Here is a 23,251-nt window from a genome sequence, read left to right as displayed (position 1 = left end):
AATACTGTTGGATTGAAAATTATTTTTAAAAAAGAAAAGAAATGCAGGTACACGACCATCTTTACCATAATATAATTTGGGTGGGTTTTTAAAAAAATTCTGAGTCCGTATATTATATTAATCACATGGTGACTGCAAACTGACCCACAGAGAATGTAAGATTTACAGTGCAAGACCACAGGCATTAGTCCCTACTTGGTAAGTTACATACCATTCCTTCTGGACCTATGTTTGGGCCACACTATTTGTACTAATGTGCTAATGTAGAAGGCTGGGAGTGATCAGGTCAGCAGGTGCCAGAACTATTCCTTACCACATGCATACTATAAAGGAACAGCTAAGCGCAAAGGGCTGTTCTTTGCCGCTTGAATCCCATGGATCTTTTTGCTCATTAGTTGGAAGCTGGTGCAAACTGATTCAGAGTCCACTTTGATTCCTAGCCCTGACCTGGATAGCTCAGGCTAGCCTGATCTTGTCAGATATCAGAACCATCCAGGGTCTACCTTAGCTAGCATTTGGGTGGGGGACCTCCAGTGAATACCAGAGGTCTGATGCAGAGGCAGGCGCAGGCAAACTACCTCTGAAATGTCTTTTTTTTTTAAAGTCTAGCTCACCACCTAGTGGTGTATAATGCTAAAGAACTAGAACTTGTGGCTGCCAGACAATCTTAGGATCTCCTGACTTTACGACACACAATGCCATATGATGATTGTTAATTATTGCCTTGACTCCTGATAATTCATATGTGAGGCTTAATGTAGACAGTTGCAGAGTGTAATGTGTTTGCCCTAAGATTGCCTTTGTATTAGTAAAGCTAGGAGGTATAGAACTGCTTAGACCAGGGGTGGCCAACGGTAGCTCTCCAGATGTTTTTTGCCTACAACTCCCAACAGCCCCAGCCAGCATGGCCAATGGCTGGGGCTGATGGGAGTTGTAGGCAAAAAAACATCTGGAGAGCTACAGTTGGCCACCCACGGCTTAGACATTTAGTGAACATTTGCACATTTGCAGATGGCTTGGGATGATTCTTCAGACTAGCCCTAGACACCCATATCTAGAGCAAAATTCTCTAGGGTGAGTTTCTAGGGTGCCATTGGTTGTGTAAGGTAATAACATCTCACCTCTATAATGAGATACAGTAGACTTTGGAACAAGCTAAGAAAATGAGAAGTCCTTGCAAAGCTTTTTTTCAGTGTTTCATGCACCCTCTTCTCACATTGGCTACATAGTGCAGAACAGTGGCTTTTTCTACTTGCTGTTCTAGTATCTCGTGTTCCCATGTGTATGCTGGGGCTAGAGCTTTCAATGCTCCAGGCTGGGAGTAGGACTGGAATTAAGCAAATTGCTTATTGTCCCAGTACAGAGGAAACAAAGTAACTGCATTGGATTCCCAGTTTGTGCTGTTGCTGTTAAAAGTTTTTTAAAGTGCCTAGTCCTTGATGTTGCAGAAAACAAACAGCCTGAACACAGGACCCAGATGAAAAACAACATACCATGTTTGTTTTTATTAACAGATACTACTAGATGCACATCAGACAGGAAAGCTGTGTAATTATTTAATAACAATAAAAAATAAACTGGAGATACAGTCAAGGTTAAGAAAAGAAACAAAGAAGATTCCAAAAGTTTTATGTCCCTATAACACAGTTGCATAACACCATAAGAGATCTTTACCATGGCCTGGTTAATATCTCAAGTATGACTCTGTAGACAAGCAGATTCTGTGCAAGAACATACACCACCTCACAGACATCCTGGAATTGAATTACCTGTTCACTATAAAATGGCTCACTCTTGAATCTCATTGACCAGACTTTACAAAATGGTGCTTCTTTTAAAAGGCACTGAGCAAAGCATGTTAGCTAACCTTCTGTATAAATGATGAAAGTCCTATCTCTTTTCTGCCACTCCACGGAGCAAAATTCATTGATTTATTTAAACATCTACATCTTACCTTTTTTTTTGACTTGTTTGAAGCTGCCTCTGAATCTGAGGAGCCTTCCTCCAACTTATGTGGTTCTTCCCCCAAAAAAGGAAAAGCCACTTAACTTGGAGGATGGCTCATTGGGCTGCGGGAAGGCTTCAAACTTTGCTCAATGGAGTGGTGGGATAGGGACAGGGTCCACTCCACTAACAACCGCAATAACAATACCCAGGGCTAAATTTGTAAAAGTGGTAGGCAGTTTTGTGAACGTACTCCATGTGATTGCTCATATTGCTTGGCTATCATGCTGTGTGTATCTCTTGCATATGTATATGTAACATGAAGGAGTGCAAGACTAACAGAGAGGACAAAAAGCTAATGAGACCACCAGTGAAAAAGAGACACACGAAGGTGGAAAACCCTGTGGCAGCTAGCTCAGCCTTGAGGCTAGGCAGGATGCCAAGTATTCGTTTTCACATCCTCTGCATCTCCAAAGGGTACGCTCTGAGATGAGTTTCAAGAAACATGACTGCATCAATACAGGTGATCTGGATTTGAACTAAGTGAGGTTTCTTGTGCAGTGGTTGAGTCACACCAGTTTGACAGTCTTTGTAAGGAGCAACCTGAATAGCCAAAACAAAGTTCCCTGGAATGCTCAAGGCTCTCTGCTCACTTCTTGTCATCATCATTAGGAAAGAGTCTGTAAGCCAAAAAGTCCATGGATTCCTGAGCCAGCTTGGAGAGATGGAGGACACCTGTGACCACCAGAGCAATGAGCACCAGTGGCAGAACCACATTCCACACCGTGGCAAGGACATTGTAGCATTTGGCCTTGGAGCCATAGCGATGGGCAGCTTCCAGATCACCAGACACCTTCTGATCTCGTGCCTGCAAAAGAGGAAGAAAAGTCATTGTGAAAACCTAATCACGCATGGCCAAGACCTGTTCAGGTGTTCAGTGTCTCCCAGGTGTGCATGGCCCGCATTCAGCCCTTCTGTCTTTGCAACCCATGTGGCAATTCCCCTGCTGTTTGCAGAACAAACACTTTGGTTTAGCAGGAATAGAAACAGAACACATCTTTGGGAATACAGTAAAACCACAGCATATGCTGTTCATTGCCAGTCGTTTAATTTTATGTCTGCCTCTTCAACTTCCATGGCCCTGCTTGTCTTAGCCCATTCTCCCAGCACCATCCTCATTTTCCCTAGTTCCTCTTTCTGGCTGATGTACAGTTTGGTTGCTCATGTGCTTTTTTTCCTGCTTTCATGCTATAGTCCATGCCAGCTTCACATCTATTCCAGAAATCACAAACAATAGAATCATAAAACCATAGAACCATAGAGTTGGAAGGGTGCATACAGGCCATGTAGTCCAACCCCCTGCTCAATGCAGGATCAGCCTAGACCATTCCTGACAAGTGTTTGTCCAGTCATTGCTTAAGGATTGCCAATGAGGGGGAGCTCACCACCTCCCTCGGTAGCTGTTTCTACTGTTGAACAACTCTAACTGTAAAAAAGTTCTTCCTAATATCCAGTTGGTACCTTCCCACCCTTAATTTAAACCTATTATTATGAGTCCTCTCCTCTGCTGTCAACAGGAACAGCTCCCTGCCTTCCCCTAAGTGACAACCACTTAAATACTTATAGGGAACAATCATGCCCCTCATCAATCTCCTCTTCTCCAGACTGAATATATCAAAGTCCCTCAGTCTTTCCTCATAGGGCTTGGTCTCCATGCCCCTGATCATCCTTGTCACTCTCCTCTTCACCCACTCCATTCTGGCCACATCTTTCTTGAAGTGAGGCCTCCAGAACTGCACACGATATTCCAGGTATGGCCTGACTAATGCAGTGTACAGTGGAACTATGACATCTTCTGGTCTGGATGTTATGCCTCTGTTGATACACTCCAAGATCACACTGACTGCTCATATTTAACTTATGGTCCACTCATACCCCAAGATCTTGTTCACCCTCACTGCTACCCATCTAGTATGTGTGTTTCTCATTTTTGTTACTGAGATGTAGAACTTAGCAATTATCCTGGTTAAATTGCATATTCATTAGGGTCTGTAGAATCTTTCGGGCTCAAGTGCCGTGTTCTACTGGAGAAAGTTTTTCTTCCAGACGTTTCGTTCTCAGCTGCGGAGAACATCCTCAGTGGCGTTGCAGCCGGAGCAGGCCCTCTGACCTTCTTGGCTGCTGTGCATTGAGTGAGGCCAGGGCTGCTGGAGAGCTGCTAATTCTAAATTGCATCTTGTTCACATCTGCCCACTTTTCCAGAGTGTTCAGCTCTTGTTGAATTCTACCTTCTGATGTATTCACTGCTCCTCCTAATTTGGTGTCATTTGCAAATTTAGCCCCTCCACACCCAACCATTGATAAAAATATTGAAAAGTACCAGGCCCAAAACAGCCCTGTAGCACCTCACTGGATACCTCCCTTCATTCAGATGAAATACCGTTGACAACTACTCTCTGAGTGAAGTTCTCCAACCAGTTCTGAATAGGGTGTATTAATCTCTGGATTCATCACTGACTTGCCAGAAGATATTAAGAGGTTAGTAATAGTTTACTGTATATCTGATCATACTAGCTTCCCCCTTTTAATTCTACCGATTGTCAATTATGCAATTTAATCCATCAGCAAAAGAGCCTGAACCAGCATCACTGTAAGGGAAATCACCATCACCCTTAAAATTAATCCTTTCAGTTTTGTTGTATCCTAGCCTCTCACACATCTCGGGTTCATTCCAAAATTTCTAGGTTTTTTTACATATTCTTTTGCTCCTATATCTATAAATATAGCCCAGTACACAAAAATACAGATGATAAGCTAGTTCTCTTATTTCCATGCCAGGAATAGTTTTGCATACTATATTTCTGGATGTTCAGCTGATGATAAACAGGCAAGGGTAATAAATTTGAGTTCAGACAACAGTAGTTGTGTTTTTTCCAGGCAGATGAAGGCAGATTGAAAGAGAATTCATTGGTCATGCTGGGCATGCTCCTCCTGGTTTTGGCTCTAGTCAAACAGGTATTCTTGTCTAAAAAAAAAATCTATGAAAATTTGTTTCATAAAAATCTGTAACAATTTGTTGACCAGAAAATAACAGTGGGCTGAAAAAAATTTGTAGGCATGCTCAAAGTAATGGATGGCTTTACCATACAATTTCAGCTCTCTCAAGCACAGGGGCGAAAGTAACTTAAATTTCTTACTGGTATTCTCTCTAACTAGAAGATGAAAGGTACCACATGGTCCATTTTCTTACTTGTACTACATACTGGGCCACTTCCACCTCTGCTTAACCATGATGTTATTTATAAGATCTGAAGATTTTTAGTTGTGGCTTATATTCCACTCAAAGGACTTGCTTCACAATATGTCTTGTTACCAAGTTCCCTGTCTGCTAGCATTATTCATTTTTAATTTTCTTGGCTGGTAGCAATACAGGAATCATTCTCTATAGTTAAATTTATTCTTTCTGCTTTTAAAATTGGGAGTTTGTATGTTTTATCTAAACCAGGTGACTGATTTTTTTCTCAATATTTAATTTTGAACTTAAAAAAAAATGCCTGCATGCTTTGGCACATAGGCGCTCAAATTTCTGAACAGGAACAATAATTGTCAGCCTCCATTCTTGAAAAGATGTCAATTTTACTTGCCTGTCTGCAGGGCACTCATTTTTCTGTGTTCTGTATGTGGCTGCTAATAAATGCAGTTATGATGTTGACTCTCTAGCTGAAGTAGTAAAAAAAATTACAAGCCTACGTTTGTTAACAGATTCCATCAGAGATTCACATGCTGAATGTGTTGTTGGGCACTCTTCTCCCTGTGTTTTCTACTGAAGTAGTATCTAGCAGTCAGAGAATAGCCCCCCCCCCCCTTCCTGCAGAAAACATGCACCAAGTTATCAGGGCTGATCTATGGGGGGAACTAGGAGAGATGTCAGTTCCTTTTTAGAGGAAGTCATTAACATGCCCTGCCTGTACAATGAGGGCATAACTGAATGATATGCTTAGAAGTTTTTGATTAGCTCCCCCCAGCATTTCTTGAAAGCAAAAAGCCATGTGGTGCCCTGATTCAAATGGCAGCTGCAGAGTGGTAGAGAAGGGATTACATCCTTCCATCCTCACATGGAAAAGAAAAGATGTCCACCACCACCCCTTTACAACTCTAATAACAGCATGAAGCAGAGGATCCCTTTTTAATTTAAGCAACCAGGTGAGGGTGGAATCTCATGCTGTAGTTCACAGCTGAGCCAAAGCCCCACAGCGCTGCTCTTCTCTATTTAAAAACGCTGGAAAGATCCTAATACAATCCCTCAGCATCTCTTCGAGTCAATCCTTGGAAAAGTTAATGATTTCCTTCCTCGTTCAGTTCGGTCTGAATATTCACTCAGATTACCTATGTCATCTGAAAGCTAAATTAAATTGAATTACTTGAAGGGTATCAGGAGTTTTGGTACCCTTTGATGGAACGTTTAGCTTTCATGTGTCAATTTCAAGATCATTCTTCCATTCTGTATAAACAGTTTATGTTAAAATAGATATTTCTGCATCTCACTCCTTTAAAAATCCTGAAAAGCACTGCAATCCAGTAACTGAACCTCCTTTTCTGAAATTGTGTAAAAGCAAGGATGAGTAGATTATTGTGAATAAATTAGGACCAGTGTCAATTGCAAGAGTGACCTCTCAAATATCAAACAGAATGAGTTCATGGCATCCCCTTGATTCTCTGGCAGTTATGTTTACATTTCATAATTTCTTGTTTTTTTTTCTTTTTTAATGACTGGAGAATACATCCTTAAAGGTATATCCTTAAAATGCACTTGCAGTCACCTAGGGAATTCAAAATTTAAATCCTGGATTATTTTTAAAAGAGAAACTGAAAATGAAGTATCTTATTAAATAAAAAAGTTATAATAAGCAAGCTTTTGAGTTTCATAGTGTTCTTCCTTGAAACACAAAACCCTCACAATTCTACATCCTTCCTTGTCTGAATAAAAAAAAAGTTGGAATTCTAATTTAATTTCTTTTTGACCAGCACCACAGTCTCTTATACTACAGCAAAATAAAATGAAATGGGTTTCTTCTCTTTTTTTTTTTTTATCTCCAAGGTTCCATTGCAGATTTTGTGATTGGATGGCTGCTGCTGCTACAGAATAACAATTATTGCTTCCAGTCAGAACACCCTGGGAAACATTGCAGTTAAATATGCAATGGTAACACAGGACCCATGATGTAAAATTTGGGCCAAAAAGAGTGTGAGAGAGTCAGTCCCACCCAACCCCTTCCTACCTTGACAGAATAGGCGAGAGCTACAAAGCCGAGGCAGCAGAGGTTCATATAGATGGTATTGAAGACAGACCAGATCATGTAGTCACGAGGAACCACTGGGGGTCTGATGGTGATGACTGTGGGAGAAGGTTCCTGCTTGTGGGATGACATGGGCAGGTAGTCTTCACGAGGATAAGACGTATCCATGATTCCTGTTGGAGGAGATACACTGTCTCCCAATAGTGGCAGCTTCTTCAAGAGCCAAGAAAGGACAGCACTTTATATAGTGCTTAGTTGAACCACAGCTCCAACTCCATCTATATATAAACTGGGGAAATTACAGATCTACTTTAACTGTGGTTTTCAGAAAGGGCCTTGGCAGGGCTGAGAGCAATATTTGGTTTTCAAGTCTGCCTTCTCCCAGCTGGACACAGAGTACTTTTTATATCTATGTGATTGGTATGGGCCTGCCTCCCTACCCAGAGAGCTAGCACATGGCTTCAAAGGCAGCCAGGGAAGAGTCAAGTAGGGAAAGTAGCAAGATGTTAGTTATTTAATTGTATAATTTATATGTGCTCTTCAGTAGGAGACCATGAAATATATTTACAGCCAGAATATCTCATAGTTGCTTGAATCCCAAGGTTGCAGAATTGTCAGCAAGGTATTTTTCTTCCAGTTTTCTGCCCACTACACACGCCTGGTATTCTTTGTCCACTCATGAGCTGTTGAAGACAGTTAGTAGGATGGAGGAGACTGTTCACTGCTGTGCTGCCCCTAACATGCCACTGACATTCAGGTGGCACTATTACTGGAAAAGTACTAGAAAAATCCATCTGTAGATGTTATTGATTCTCAAATTATGCCACCATGATATTGAGATTGTACATCTGACAAGGATGGATGTGTATCTCACAGGGAAAAGGGAGAGCAACAGTGAGAAATCACTGTGTTCTTCAGTTCTCTATGGAGTAGTAACTTAACCTGGGCTTAAGAACATATAAATATTTTTGCAATTGACCAGATGTGCCATCTTCACTCTGCCCCCTGGTGTCCTTTGTCTTGACGGCCTGGCCCATTATTCCCTCTGCTTAGGTTTCCAGGAGGTTCTGCTGACTGTTATCTGGAGCTCCAATAGTAATTCACTGACGGTTCTGCAATGTACTTTGTTTCCAAATAAGTCTATCAATCAATTCTGCTGTGAGGGCTTCTCTCACCTTTCTACCTAAGGAGCCTGGATTATTAGATTTGCCAAACTGCAACCTATATCACTTTTTTTTTTTTTTTTGCCTTTTAACTGTTGCTCAGCAATGCCTCTTGCTAGGTCCTTCTGGAACTGATATGAGTTGTTCACCCTATCTCTCACAAATTAATGGAGGAGATGAGAGAAGAGGACGCAAGCAAAGGACCTATAACTTAAACAGGCAGGAGACAAGTAATGCAGTAAGATAACACCATTTAAATCTCCAGGTTGCGACCTGACAACTCCACCAATCACATAATCTTGTGGAAAGAGGAAGGTTCTTGAGGATGTGGTTGTTGCTTCTCTGCAGCCAGGGGGAGAAAGCCTAGTCGGAAATCCAGGTGCAGAGGACACATATTATCACACAATCCTTCTGCATAATTTCTACCTGTCGTTAGAAAATGAGTACACTGTGTTTATGATGTTGTTATATATTCCATTGATGCTTGGAATTTTGCAGACTTTTTGGATGTTTACGGATTTTCATTACTTTTGAACACTGCACATAACTATTTAGAAATTTTCTATATGCAGACTTTGAGATTTTATCTGCACAAAAGCTTTGGTCTTTTTTTCCCCCATTCACCACATCTATATTGGCATCTGTGTAATGTTGGCTCGTTGGCCTTCAAATGGCCTTTGCCTTATCAACATATTTGTCAGTCTTATCATTTGTTTGTTTTTTAATTCTTTGAGAAGGTTAACAAGCATTGGCTAAGGCTTATCTGGTAGACACTGTATACATTGACTTCAAAGAGTGTTTGACATGTACCTTCACCTTAAGAACACATAAAGATTTTTTTTGAATGGTCCAGAAATGCCATCTCCACTCTGTCCCCTAGAATCCTTTGTTTGGACTGTTTTCCTTGATTCCCTCTCACCCCCAGCTTAAAAAGCATTGAAAGTGTTTTTTAGCCATTCTCCAGCAATCCTAGAGGGGAAAGACATTTCTTGTGCTATGTGAGAAACAGAAGAGATGTGGCATAAAATACATTTGGATGGGTTTACTCCTCCTGAGCCAACTTAGCATTGAAAATTGGTTAAACAACAGGAAGCAGAGTTGGAAGTAGATCGATGTTATGATCCAGAGACACAAAGTTCTTTGACATGCATCAGAGTGTTTCTGGGATCCTGACAGCCATTTATTTTCTCATCGAAGAGATCCATAAAATGCACAAAGAGGTTAGAGATCAGAAGGTGTATTTTCATGGAGAGATAACAATTTTCCTACCTGCCAAGGAGGGCGGATAGCTGTTGTAAAACATTATCTGGGTAGTGAGATGTGCAGGATGTGAGTCCAAAGATTATTGGGTTATTGGGGTGCATCTTCCCACACTGGAGTAAGTCCCCTAATTTTGGATTGGGGGAAGCTTTCTACCAGCCAATACAGAAAGGGTTAAAAATACTTGTATGGTTCCAACATTTTGTTCAAATGCTGGGATCCAAATTCCCTTGCTGGGAGAAAGAGAGGGTCTTGGTATGCATTTGTTCCACAGGTATCCAGGCAGGGATGTCAGAGGTAACTGTCCTGCCTTGCTAAGTTTGGCTTAGTGTTATATTAGAACATAAGAACATAAGAGAAGCCATGTTAGATCAGGCCAATGGCCCATCCAGTCCAACATTCTGTGTCACACAGCGGCCAAATATATATATATATATATATATACACACACACACACACACACACACTGTGGCTAATAGCCACTGATGGACCTCTGCTCCATATTTTTATCTAACCCCTTCTTGAAGGTGGCTATGCTTGTGGACGCCACCACCTCCTGTGGCAGTGAATTCCACATGTTAATCACCCTTTGGGTGAAGAAGTACTTCCTTTTATCCGTTTTAACCTGTCTGCTCAGCAATTTCATCGAATGCCCACGAGTTCTTGTATTGTGAGAAAGGGAGAAAAGTACTTCTTTCTCTACTTTCTCCATCCCATGCATTATCTTGTAAACTTCTATCATGTCACCCCTCAGTCGACGTTTCTCCAAGCTAAAGAGCCCTAAGCGTTTCAACCTTTCTTCATAGGGAAGGTGTTCCAGCCCTTTAATCATTTTAGTTGCCCTTTTCTGAACTTTCTCCAATGCTATAATATCCTTTTTGAGGTGCGGCGACCAGAACTGCACACAGTACTCCAAATGAGACCGCACCATCGATTTATACAGAGGCATTATGATACTGGCTGATTTGTTTTCAATTCCCTTCCTAATAATTCCCAGCATGGCGTTGGCCTTTTTTATTGCAAACGCACACTGTCTTGACATTTTCAGTGAATTATCTACCATGACCCCAAGATCTCTCTCTTGGTCTGTCTCTGCCAGTTCACACCCCATCAACTTGTATTTGTAGCTGGGATTCTTGGCCCCAATGTGCATTACTTTGCACTTGGCCACATTGAACCGCATCTGCCACGTTGACGCCCACTCACCCAGCCTCAACAGATCCCTTTGGAGTTCCTCACAATCCTCTCTGGTTCTCACCACCCTGAACAATTTAGTGTCATCCGCAAATTTGGCCACTTCACTGCTCACTCCCAACTCTAAATCATTTATGAACAAGTTAAAGAGGATGGGACCCAGTACCGAGCCCTGCGGCACCCCACTGCTTACCGTCCTCCACTGCGAAGACTGCCCATTTATACTCACTCTCTGCTTCCTATTACTCAGCCAGTTTTTGATCCACAAGAGGACCTGTCCTTTTACTCCATGACTCTCAAGCTTTCTACTTACTTGTTCTTTCATTAGATCTGTAACTACTAGATGAGATATTTTCCCTGTCTGTGCTTTAGCTTAATCTGCAGTAAAAAAGTCTTTTCCTGTTTGAAAGTTTAAAAAAGCAAACTGTGACTCAACTCCTCCTCATGTGGAGGATCACTCATTCATGCTTACACATGCCCTGACTAGAGAAGGACTAAATTAACTGGGAAACCGTGCCCTTGGTACTTGCTCAGAGGCAAGCTTTACTAGAATTTCCTAAGTCACTGGTAGCATGGGGGCTGGGATCTTAGCTTGGGGTGGTGTCACAATGAAGACTTAATACACTTTAGATGCACACAAACACACATGTAAGCAGATAGACTCAGAGCAGGTTTATGACGATGGACAACTCACAATGGAGGAAAGTGAGTAGTGCATGGATGGGTGGAAACAAGGATGGACCAGCACTGTTTAGCTTGTTCATAAATTATGTGAACTAGAGCACTGCAGTGATCCAGTTTGTGTATGATAGCAAATTGTTTCAATTGATAAAAACCAAGACAAGCTGTGAAGAACATAAGAACATAAGAGAAGCCATGTTGGATCAGGCCAATGGCCCATCCAGTCCAACACTCTGTGTCACACAGTGGCCCAAAAACCCACCCAAGTGCCATGAGGAGGTTTACAAGACAGTTCCCTCCGAGTTTTCAAATTTCTCCCCAAAGTCCTTTTCATCATTTGCTTGCAAGAGCACTGATTCAGGAAGTTGCTACGTGCGTTGCTCAGAGGCATGTTGGTGTGTGCTCGCCTCAGGCTTCCCTTGCAAGGGAGGCTCAACTCAGAGAAGAATGCCCTGACTGCTCTTGCCTTCAAGGTGAAAGCAGCCAGGCAGGGCATCAGCACAGCTTCTCTGAGCATGACTCAGAGGAGAATGCCAGTGTGCTCTCGGAGGTGCTCCACACCTCCGAGAGCACACTACGCAGGCCTGACTCACCTGGAGTGTGCCCAGCCCTCCTTTCATGCCACGTAGCCTGCTCTCCTCATGGGCAGGAGTGCAGAGGTGGGGCAGGCATGGGTTGGGGAGGGCATGAGGCAGTTGCCAACTTGGGGTGCCCAGGGCCCTAGCACTGGGTTTGCCCAGGTCCTGGGCAGGCAAATGAGGAGGCAGCGATGTGCACACCACTCAGAAGCTGCCTTTCTTTGCAAAAGAAGGCAGCCTCTGAGTGGCGGAAAGGCACCCCGCCACTCCCTTCACCTACCTGGGTCCTGGGCAGGCAAAAGAGGTGGCATGCAGTAGCAATGTGCGCACCACTGTGAGGGGCGGGGGTCCTTGCCTGGGGCAGCAGGACCCCATGGCTGGTGTGTGGGAGTAGGCAATGTAGGTGGTGGCCTGGGGCACCCCCTTGCTACGGGGTGCCTCCTCCCCGCCACTCTTGGCTGAGAGCAGCTGGAAGGTGCATTGGGGGCACTCTCTACCGAGCTCAGCTTCCCTTGCAAAGGAAGCTGGACTCGAAGGAGAATGCACTCTGCCCATCTGCTCTTGGCTTGAAAGTGAGAGTAGCCAAGTGGAGTGCATTCTTCTCCTCCAAGCTCAGAGAAGAAGAATGCCCCTGGCTCCACCCTGATGCTCTCACCAAGCGGGACACCTTCTCCTCTGATCTTGGCTTTCCTTGCAAGGAGAAAGAGGTGACGTGCAGCAGCAATGTGTGCACTGCCATGTGGGTGGGGGTCCTTGCTTGGGGTGGCATCTATCCCCTGCTCCAGGTTGTTGGCAGTTCTGCCCACTTCTCCTCCCCCCTTCTGGAATAAAAGCCCAGTTCCAGGGGAGGGACGGTGGCTCAGTGGTAGAGCATCTGCTTAGGAAGCAGAAGGTCCCAGGTTCAATCCCTGGCATCTCCAAAAAAAGGTCAAGGCAAATAGGTGTGAAAAACCTCAGCTTGAGACCCTGGCAAGCCGCTGCCAGTCTGAGTAGACAATACGGACTCTGATGGACCAAGGGTCTGATTCAGTATAAGGCAGCTTCATATGTTCATATGTTCCAACCAGACCCAAAGCAAAGACCATTTTGGGTGGTTGGAAGTGTGTGTGTGACAGCAGTGCCTTGACTGGGGCTTCAAACCCCCTCCCCACCACCACCTATGACTGGGTAATTTTGAGCGCCAGCTGAATTGAACGTCTGGCCTTTGGTAGGGGGGAGTGCCTGCAGGCTTTCTTCCTTCTTGTGCAAATATAGATGTAAAACTCCACAAAAGGTGAGGAGCAAATTTTTAAATGTGGAAGCATTTTGAATGATGCAAATTTGTAGCAGGCAGATCCAGTGCTCACTAGATGTGGAGCAAAGCTGAATGGAGAAAGAGCCTCTGTTGGTCTGAAAGATCTCACTGGACTTGAACTTTGTTCTTCTGCTTCAAACCAACAGGGCTACCTCCCCCACAAATCTTCTTTTCTTTTAGTTATGGCTCCATCGTGTGGCTTTTAAAAGAAGTGTAGGAAGCCTTTGAGAAATAGTATCTATAGCCTGAGGCCAAATTCACAAGTACCAATGAAAGCACTTTTTAGTGCTGCTCCTCTAGCAGCCGATTAGGGGGAAGTCAGTTCTTTTGCCAAGTGAGAAACAGAAGAGAAGTTGCTTAAAATGTACCTGTACTGGGTTTCTGACTGGCCATGCAGGAAGGCTGTTAATTTTCATAAGCAAATTTCAGTATTCCTGCATTTCCATGGCATGTTTGATTTTGGTTTCACTGGGTAATCAGGATCATGTTTTGCAGGAAATGGGACAAGATTGCCTTTTCCATTTCAGTTTTCTTCACAATACCACCCTCCTCCTCCAAAGCAAATCTTGCCCACCCTGTACAAAAATGTTAAAGACCGGGGAGGGAAAACAAAAAACAGAAAACTTAGAAAGTACAGAATTATTTCCCTGTTCTCCCTCACCCCCTGCCGCCATTTGAATACTGGAAATTTTTCACCCTGTATAGAGGGTTTGAAAAAACTTTTTTTTTTTTGAATGGTTTGTTTACGGTAAGTTTTAAAATACTTTATTCTCTGCCCTCTTCTTCAAAATGCTAATAATTATATGTAATAACCATGTCAACTAACCTACAATAAGCAAGGGCAGGATCACTAGAAGGTGGGAGCCTTCAGCACTGCCCTTCATTCTACCCCCCTCTCCAGAACTTGGGTTGTAAGGTCCCCTCTGGCCACTGGTAGGGGATGGGGGTAGGGTTGCCAGCTCTTGGAGATTGGGAGATGAAGCCTGGAGAGGGCAGGGACCTCAGATGGACACAATGCCACAGAGCCCACCCTCTGTCCACAACATCCGTTTCCTCCAGGGGAATTGATCTCTGTAGTCTGGAGATGGGCTGTAATTCCAGGGGATCCTGAGATCCCACCTGGAGGCTGGCATCCCTACTCCAAACCTTTGCATATATGCATCCAGTCAAAGAGGACAAAAGGGCTTGCAGGGTAGAGGCTGCACCCTGTCTGAGGCAGGCTGGTAAGAGACATTCAGGAAAGGCAGTAAAAGCCCACTTGCTCCTGGCTGCTTGATAGTGATTACATTTTAGACTCAGGAAGATTTGTGTTTGCAGATGAAATTATATCAAGTGGGTGCCCAGCCTTGCAAGTCCCCATGATGATGGGTCGGCATGCGGTTGGATCACCAGTGAATTAGTCTCCCACCAAAGGCTCTGGCCGCATCTCTAAGGAGAGCCCTGATGTCACCTTCTCCAAAGCAAGGCATTGCTAGCGGTTAAAATGGCTGCCTAGTTGATTCTAGGAAGAAAATCAACCGTGTGCTAAATGTAAAATATAGTCAAACTGGGGGGGGGACGGTGGCTCAGTGGTAGAGCATCTGCTTGGGAAGCAGAAGGTCCCAGGTTCAATCCCTGGCATCTCCAAAAAAGGGTCCAGGCAAATAGGTGTGAAAAACCTCAGCTTGAGACCCTGGAGAGCCGCTGCCAGTCTGAGAAGACAATACTGACTTGGATGGACCAAAGGTCTGATTCAGTATAAGGCAGCTTCATATGTTCATATGTTCCAGTGCCAGTTATTGCTTCCTGTTTCCAATTTGCAAGCAGGGATATACAGAACTCTCAGAACAAGCCAAATATCTGCTATATGGTACGATCAGATATCCAGAGGAAAATGCTTTGCTTATTATCATACTACAAGTCCTTTCTTGATTTAATTAGTGTGTCAATATAAGTATACCAAGAGATACTGTAGGGCAGGGGTGGCCAACGGTAGCGCTCCAGATGGTTTTTGCCTACAACTCCCATCAGCCCCTGCCATCAGCCATGCTGGCTGGGGCTGATGCGAGTTGTAGACAAAAAACATCTGGAGAGCTACTGTTGGCCACCCCTGCTGTAGGGCATAAGACTATGAGGATGCATTCGAAACTGTCTTGGGAGGGAGTAGGGAAGATGGCAATTAATCAGTGCTTTAACTACTAAAATAGGAAATTCCTGGTTGCTACCTGCCTGCAAATCACACCCCCTCACGTAACTGTCCTAGATATTATCCCTTACAGGGCAGCCCATCCACTAAGCAGCACTAGGCAATTGCCTAGGGTGCCAGCCAAGGAGGGGCACAAAATCACCCAGCTGCTCTCCCGCTTCACCCAACCATCATCAGGGGGCTGCTCCTGATACTGTAACCTCAAGGCCTGTAATGCATAATACACACGACTGTCACTGAACATTGTTCACAAACTTCAGCTGGTGCAGATGCTGCCAATTAGATCATTGACCGGTGTTAAGGATCAGGCCCCTTAAGCTGGACTCAAACTCTCTGGCCTCCCCTTGTGCTGGCCTCCCCTGCCTTCTCAGTGCTTTCCTCAGACCTCCATTCCCAGGATCACCACCATCTCTCACCCAATCTCATCCAGCCACTGCTTAAAGACTGCCACTAAGGGGGAGCTCACCACCTTCCTCAGTAGCTGATTCCACTGTGGAACAATCCTTGTCCATAAATCCCAAACTGCCCTGTTTCAACTACTTCAGCCTCTAGTCTTTCCCGGTGTTCTGCCAGCTGCTGCCGACCCTCCCTGTCTGCAGCCAAGAGCCGCCTTGCCATCATCAGCCTCTTCACCACTCCCACTTCCAGCCTCCTCCAGCTGAGCACCCAGTCCTGCAGCTCCCACATCTCCCCTAACCAGCTTGTCATCTTCTTTTAAATGGGCAGCTTCTCAATGTGGGAATGGGCAGCTTCCCAACCTCCACCCCCATTCCACATACACAACCAGGGCTTTGTTTGAGCAGGAACGCATAGGAACACAGTTCTGGCTGGCTTAGCATAAGGAGGTGTGGCCTAACATGCAGACAAATCCCTGCTGGGCTTTTTCTGCTAACCCCCCCCCCAAAAAAAACCCTGTGCAAAACAATGCTGATGTCAGGGGGTGTGGCTTAATATGCAAATGAGTTCCTTCTGGTCTTTTTCTACAAAAAAGCCCTATATATAGTATTTCCTCTCCCCAGGCAGTGAGCCGTCTTTCCTGTCTGCTGGGAATTTGCTGACGCCACTCAGCAGGACTGCCTGGGCTACCAGAGTCAGTTTACATCAGTATAATAATATTACACTTGTGCATGTCAGGAAGACATTAACAGGCCCAGAACAGTTTATATCTCATTCAATTCCTTTCCCTGCTTCTAGCCATACAGATTATATCACTTAATCCATCAGCAAGTGAGTCTGAGAGTACAGTTTGGTCCTTCATGTACCACTTCTGCTTCAGTGTTGTATTACACCCAGGTTCGCAACTATTTCGGAAACTACAGACAACAGAGTTTTGTTCTCCAGAACCATCACCAGTTTACAAGCTGCACCACATGCAGGATGATATCAAAAAGTCAGTAATAGCTTGTGTCTGGTCATCACATTACTTTCTGCTCTGTAGTTCTACCAATTGTCAGTTATTAAAATTAATCCATCAACAAATGAGCCTGAGGAAACATCACTTAAAGGGAATACATGACCCCTAAAATTAAGCCTTCCCATTCCATTGCACCCTACCCTCTTACACATCAGCTTTGCTAAATTCCAAGGATGCCAATTTTGTTCCTATATCTCTAAATAAAGCCCAGTACACAGAAATGTAGCTGGTAAACCATTTCTCACAACCTATTTCCTTGCCATGAAGATCTTAATGTACTACATTTCTTCTTGTTTGGTGCCTGAAAAAAAAAAGGCAAGGCAGAGATCTGAATCTGGACGTTGTGTGTGTGAACTGGAATGTATATGTTTAAGGGTGTTCCTGCCTGGCTCATTGGAGGCTGGGGACTTGGGACCAATGGGCAGTAGGATCCACATCCCTGCTGCCCTGCTCCAATCACGGGCCCCCTGCTGGTTTGAACGATCCAATACCATGTTTGCGCGGGAACCCTGAGTTGTACATAGTTGACCCCATTGGCCCAAGTCCTCAGTCTTTTAGTGCATCCCTATAGCCCTAGTCAGTCCTATGGGAAATCAACCCTGAGTGTTCCCTGGTAGGTCAGGTGCTGAAGCTCAAATACTTTGGCCACCAAATGAGAAGGGAGCACTCACTGGAGAAGACCCTGATGCTGGGAAAGACAGAAGGCAAAAGAAGAAGGGGATGGCAAAAGATGAGATGGCTGGGCAGCGTTACTGATGTAACTAACATGAATTTGAGCAGACTTTAGAGGACGGTAGGAGGGCCTGGCATAACTTTGTCCATGGGGTTGCAAAGAGTCGGACTCGACTGTGAGACTGAACAACAAATACTGTGCTGTACCTAATAAAAGAGCTATGATCACTACCACCTCGCCTCTTCATTGCATTGAACCCACTATATTATACCAGACAACTTTTTCCAGACAACTGAAGGCAGATTGGAATACACTGCTCATGCTGTGTATGCTCCTTTTGGTGTTGTTTCTGGTATAACAGCGAAAGTGTTCCACCAAACACAACAGGGACACATTAGCTATATTCCACTTAACCTATATGCTTTTGTGAGACTAGCCTGCATCTTTTGTTTAAGAACATTTATGATTCTAAGAACATGTATTTTATAATACCATTTCTCAGAATGGGTCTTTGAAGGAATTAACTTTGATTTATTCAATATGCACTGGCTTCTGGCTGTTTCTTGCAAGCCTGCAGGGCTTTTTTTGTATAAACCCCCAGCAGGAACTCATTTGCATATTGGGCCACACCCCCTGACAACACTATTGTTTCACACAGGGTTTTTTTGGTAGAAAAAGCCCAGAAGGAATTATTTGCATATTAAGCCACACCCCCTGATGCCAGCCAGCCGGAACTGCATTCCTGTGTGTTCCTGCTCAAATAAAGCCCTGCATGCCTTGTTAAGTTTTTTTAACAAGCAGTTTTAAATGTGCGCATTTCAGATGAGACATATGTCTATCATTCTTCAGATTTGTTTATCGTGTATTTTTACAGTTCCCCCTGATGAAGTACAGGGAAGATACATGGGGCTGTCAAGTTGAATAATTATTTTTCCCACTGCTCAAATTATTGTTATTGTTTCGTTTGTTCTTGCTTTTTCTTCTAGTGGGACAGAGAGGCAAGGTATCCTGCTGGCCAGTGGGTGGAAACTGTAGGGATAAATGGGAGGGGCAAGCAGTATTACTGTCAATGCCGTAACATTTATTTATTTATTTTATTTAGTAGGCTTATATTCTACCCTTTCCCACAATGGGCTCAGGGTGGATCACAACATAAACTGACAACAATAAAAAACCTACAATTCAGAGCTAAAAATAATGCATTAAAATTTAACAAAATAAGAACAATGAATAAAGTGCATCACAGACGGGAAAGGCACATTTTACAGAGTAAACAGTTATCGGCCCAAAAATAAAATGATAGTGATTATAGATAAGATAGCACCATAGTAAGTGTGATGTCGCAACAAGGGAGGCCAACTGATGGAATAGCAGCTGGAAAAGCACACCTGCTGCCTCAGCCAAAAGCCCGGTGGAATAGCTCCGTCTTACAGGCCCTACAAAATGATAGTAGCTCAGTAGGGCCTGGATCTCCATAGGGAGCTGATTCCACCAGGCAGGGGCCACAGCTGAAAAAGCCCTGGCTCTGGTCGAAGCAAGTCCTTCGGGCCAGGGGTAGTCAGGAGGTGTTGTGTAGCAGATCGCAATGACCTCCAGGGAGTATATGGGGAAAGAACATCACTTCTGGCATGACCAGTTACTGGTGTTACAGTGATGCTTCAGCATTTGCTCCAAACTCTATGGTTAGAGATTTTTGTTAAGAGTTTGGAGCAAATGCTACACCAATATCTGACACAATGATGTTCCCTCCAGGAGATGTTACAAGTGACATCACTGCTGCTGGTGATGTCACCAGCAAACCCTGCTCCCAATATGAGTGCTCCATCAGTGGTGGGACAATGGGTATAGGCACACCCAGGGAAGTTATTATTTTTGTCCCCACCATTGCATTTTGTCTCCACCCTTGAAAAGAGAACAATTCTACTTTGCTGTCTCCAGAGCACTCGTTCTTCTGTGTTCTGTCTGTGGCTGCTAATAAATGCAATTATAATCCTAATTCTCTAAGTGAAGCAGTAAATAAAATCACAAGCCTGCATTTCTTAGGGTTAGGACAGCTTCAGCAGGATTACCCAGCAAATTTTCCTTAATTTTTCTTTCACGTTTTCCTTTGATTGGGGATCTTGAATTTAGACTTCCCAGATAGTAGGCTGACACTGACAACTGTACATGGCTGTCTCTCTGTTCTTGTAGTTTTTTGGGGGGGAAGTTGTATTTTTTTTTAGTAGTAGTCATTTTTCTGGGGAAGATTATAGTTTTGTAGACAAGCACATAGCCCTCAGTCTGTGCCATGGTGCCTTCACATGTTCTTGACTGGTACATGAAGCAACTTCTGTACAAAAGCTCACAATGCCCAGCTGTTTCATGTTCCTCTGGGTCTTAGGCTCAAAGCATTGACCATGAGATCTCTGTAATGAATGTCAATGAATCAAAAGTAGGTTTGCAACTTACAGATGTGTACACCTGAACAGCACATAGTCAGGACTGGTACAGCACAGACATTGTCTGCAATAATTCACAGCAAGGGGTGACATTTATCAGACTGTAAAACAAAATATTGCAAGCGTGCTAATATTTTAAGTATGTTTTATTTTAAGTTAAAAAAAATCTTCAATTGTGTGTCTGAGCCCTTTATAAAATTTATATGTCTGCTACCTGGCATTAGATTTTATGATACACATGGTCCGGCCCGACAAGGTCTCATTTATGTCAAATCCGGCCCTCATAACAAATGAGTTCGACACCCCTGATATATACAGTTCTCCACAGATATTGGTAAACCCTTTCCTATTAATCCACAGTGATGGGTTTCTAGAGGGGAGAATAAAATGAAGATTAAAAATTAGAGTTAGACTATGTACCTGCTTGTGTGGTATGGGAAACCTCTCAGGCTATTCCTGGAAGGGAAATAAGATGACTAAATGTGCTTTTAAATCAGGAAGAGCCAACTAAAACTGGAACAAGGCAGATAATATTTGAGACTAAATATTGGTTTGGTGAGTGAGTCTACAATATCCTGGGAAGTTTTAATGCAGTTCTTAAGGGCTATCTTAGTAGTGACATCTCATAGGGAAAATGAAACACTTAAGGAGCAGATAGCTAAATTAGATGTCAAATAAGATATTTGGTGCAAGGCATTAAGTTGGCCATTCAGAGGATACCCATAGACAATCCTTTATAATAAAATCCCTTTCATCTTGGCAAATCCCAGCTTCCTGATTGGTTGGGACTGTGGTGCATCAACTTTTGGCCCATCAAACTATCAACGAAAAGTACTTGCGTGCCATTGATTGAGTCTGCTTTTCTCTCCCACCTGAGTGGCTGTTGTTAGCCAGCAAAACTGATTCTGTCAGTAAAAGGCAATCAAGCTTAGTTCTGGCAGTTACTGACTCTCCCTACTCTTCCATTGGCTGATCTGCCTGTTGCACTGATTCACAGAGGAGAGAAAAAAACCCTTCCCTCAGCTGGCTGAGGGAAGGAGGAGAGAAACAGCTGGAGAAAGGTTTCCATTGATTGGCTGAGGGCTCCTCCCTATCCTCCTCTGGAAAAGGGAAAAAATGGCATTCTGTGGTAACAGACCAGATACAGAGAGAGAGTCATGGAGGGAAAGTGAGGCTGAGAGAGAGACTGAAACCCTGTGCTTAAGACCAACTGTGTCATCAGACTGTTGGTCTGAAAGGTATCACTAAAGGCCTCTGAGGCAGAACTCATTGGGGCCAGTCCTACCTATGGCCGCCAGTTCCAGCTTGGTGAGAAGTTCCTGGAGATTCTATGGTGGAGTTTGAGGAAGACATAAGAGTTAGGGCTTCAGACACAGGTTCTTGCTGTGGAAGCTGACTGGGTGATTTCTGACCAGTCACAGACTTCCACCCTAACCTGTCTCACAAGGTTGTTGTTCAGATCAAATGGGGGAGAGGAGAATGATGTAAGCTGCTTTGGTTTTCCCCACACACACTGTGGAGAGACCCAGCTTGGTGTAGTGGTAAGTGTGCTTACTCTTATCTGGGAGTATCTGAGCCTCACTGTGCTGGATTCCTCGTCTGATGAAGTGTGATTAAGAGCACACAAAAGCTTACATTCTAAATAAAAATTGGTTGGTCTTTAAGGTACAACTTGACTCCTGTCTTATCTGGGAGAACAGGGTTTGATTCCCCACTCCTCCACTTGCTGCTGCTGGAATGGCCTTGGGTCAGGCATAACTCTTTCAGAGTTGTCCTTGAATGGGCAGCTTCTGTGAGAGCTTTCTCAGCCCCACCCACCTCACAGGGTGTCTGTTGTGGGGGAAGAAAATAAAGGAGATTGTGAGGTATTCTGAGATTCGGAGTGGGATATAAATCCAATATCATCATCATCTTCTTCTGCTTCTTCTTCTTTGTAAGGCTGCAGGGAGGGGGAAGGCAATGGAAAGCTGAAGTCAGAGGGGCAGATAAAAGGAAGGAGATAGGGTTGCCATCTCCAGGTTAGAAAATTCCTGGAGATTTAAGGGGTGGGACCTGGAGAAGGTGGGGTTTGAGGAGGGGTGGGACCTCAGACGGGTACAATGCCATTTCCTCCGTGGGACCCACTGTTGCCCCCTTGAGGTGGGGGGGGAGTCAATGCATTCACTCGGGTGTGTGAGAAGACAGCAAGTGGGGGTCACTCACCCAGAGCCTCTAGCTAGAGCCCATTATATTTTTCTCCACAAAGGATCTTATTCCTAGTTTAAGATAAAACAAAAGCAGGTGGATCTCTTCAGTACAACTAAAGAGATTTTTTTTAAGTGGGTAATTTGTGTTAGATGTTTTCTGAAAAGGAACTTAAACCGAACAAACTCTTTTCTTGGCAGCTGTCAGAAGTAAACAAACCAAGAGTATTGTCTTTCCAGTAACACAAGTTATAGTCTGTTGGAAGGGGTCTTTCTAAAATATTCGAAGGAAGCCATGATTAGATCACCTGCTGAAGACAGCAACATATTCTATATACAGAAATTATGCACTGAGAACTGAGTATAAGTAATTTTCACCGGATGACCTGGTTCCTAATTCAGTCCACCCACCCACAGATGTTGGCATTTAAACTGCTCTGCACCCCTAAATTACTTGCGGACCACCCCAACTCCGACACCGCTGGAAACAGAAGTGCCCTGCAGGATCCTATATAGTGTTGCCCCATTCAAAGTTCAAAATATCAACAAGCTATGGAGTTACACAACCAAGTATATCATCAAGGAGTATCAAGTGTTTAATACATAATAAATACATTATTAAAATTTCAAATTCAAAGTGTCTCAGTATTTGTCTATTCCTCCACATACCATATAGATTAAAATGGATAATCAAGTATTAATACACTTTCCACAGTTGCATAATCAAATCTCCATACGCTTTCCACAGTTGCAAATATTATGAAATTACATCCTCACTTTCAAAAGTTATCTGTCCAGGGAGATATGGATCCTTTTTGCACACCAGTCTCATTTCTTTGCTTTTGGCCAATCTTGAGGCCTTGCACATTCATTCAAAAAGAATCCAATACTGCCCACTGTAGAGCAGGTTCTTTAACAGCCTTTAAACTCATGTGGCAAATTAAACT

At 43.7% G+C, this 23,251-nt stretch overlaps 1 protein-coding gene and 1 non-coding gene across 2 annotated transcripts; one reads left to right on the top strand and one right to left on the bottom strand.

Annotated features, from left to right (window-relative positions):
• Positions 1-2,505: 2,505 nt before the first annotated feature.
• LOC132589380 (interferon-induced transmembrane protein 5-like) lies at positions 2,506-7,473 on the bottom strand. The gene is made up of 2 exons (XM_060262099.1): positions 7,224-7,473; positions 2,506-2,812 (listed from the first exon to the last, which is right to left on the bottom strand). Exons 1-2 carry the CDS (start codon positions 7,407-7,409, stop codon positions 2,594-2,596), a joined length of 405 nt encoding a protein of 134 aa, XP_060118082.1. The 5' UTR covers positions 7,410-7,473; the 3' UTR covers positions 2,506-2,593.
• Positions 7,474-12,970: 5,497 nt separating this feature from the next.
• On the top strand, positions 12,971-13,037 carry TRNAP-AGG (transfer RNA proline (anticodon AGG)). The gene has a single exon. It is a non-coding gene; the product is annotated as a tRNA-Pro (tRNA).
• Positions 13,038-23,251: the final 10,214 nt, after the last annotated feature.

The sequence above is a fragment of the Heteronotia binoei genome, chromosome 21, assembly GCF_032191835.1.
Source record: "Heteronotia binoei isolate CCM8104 ecotype False Entrance Well chromosome 21, APGP_CSIRO_Hbin_v1, whole genome shotgun sequence".
NCBI classification, from domain to species: Eukaryota; Metazoa; Chordata; class Lepidosauria; order Squamata; family Gekkonidae; genus Heteronotia; species Heteronotia binoei.
Note: the sequence above shows the minus strand (reverse complement) of the source record. Positions and strands in the feature narration are given on the sequence as shown.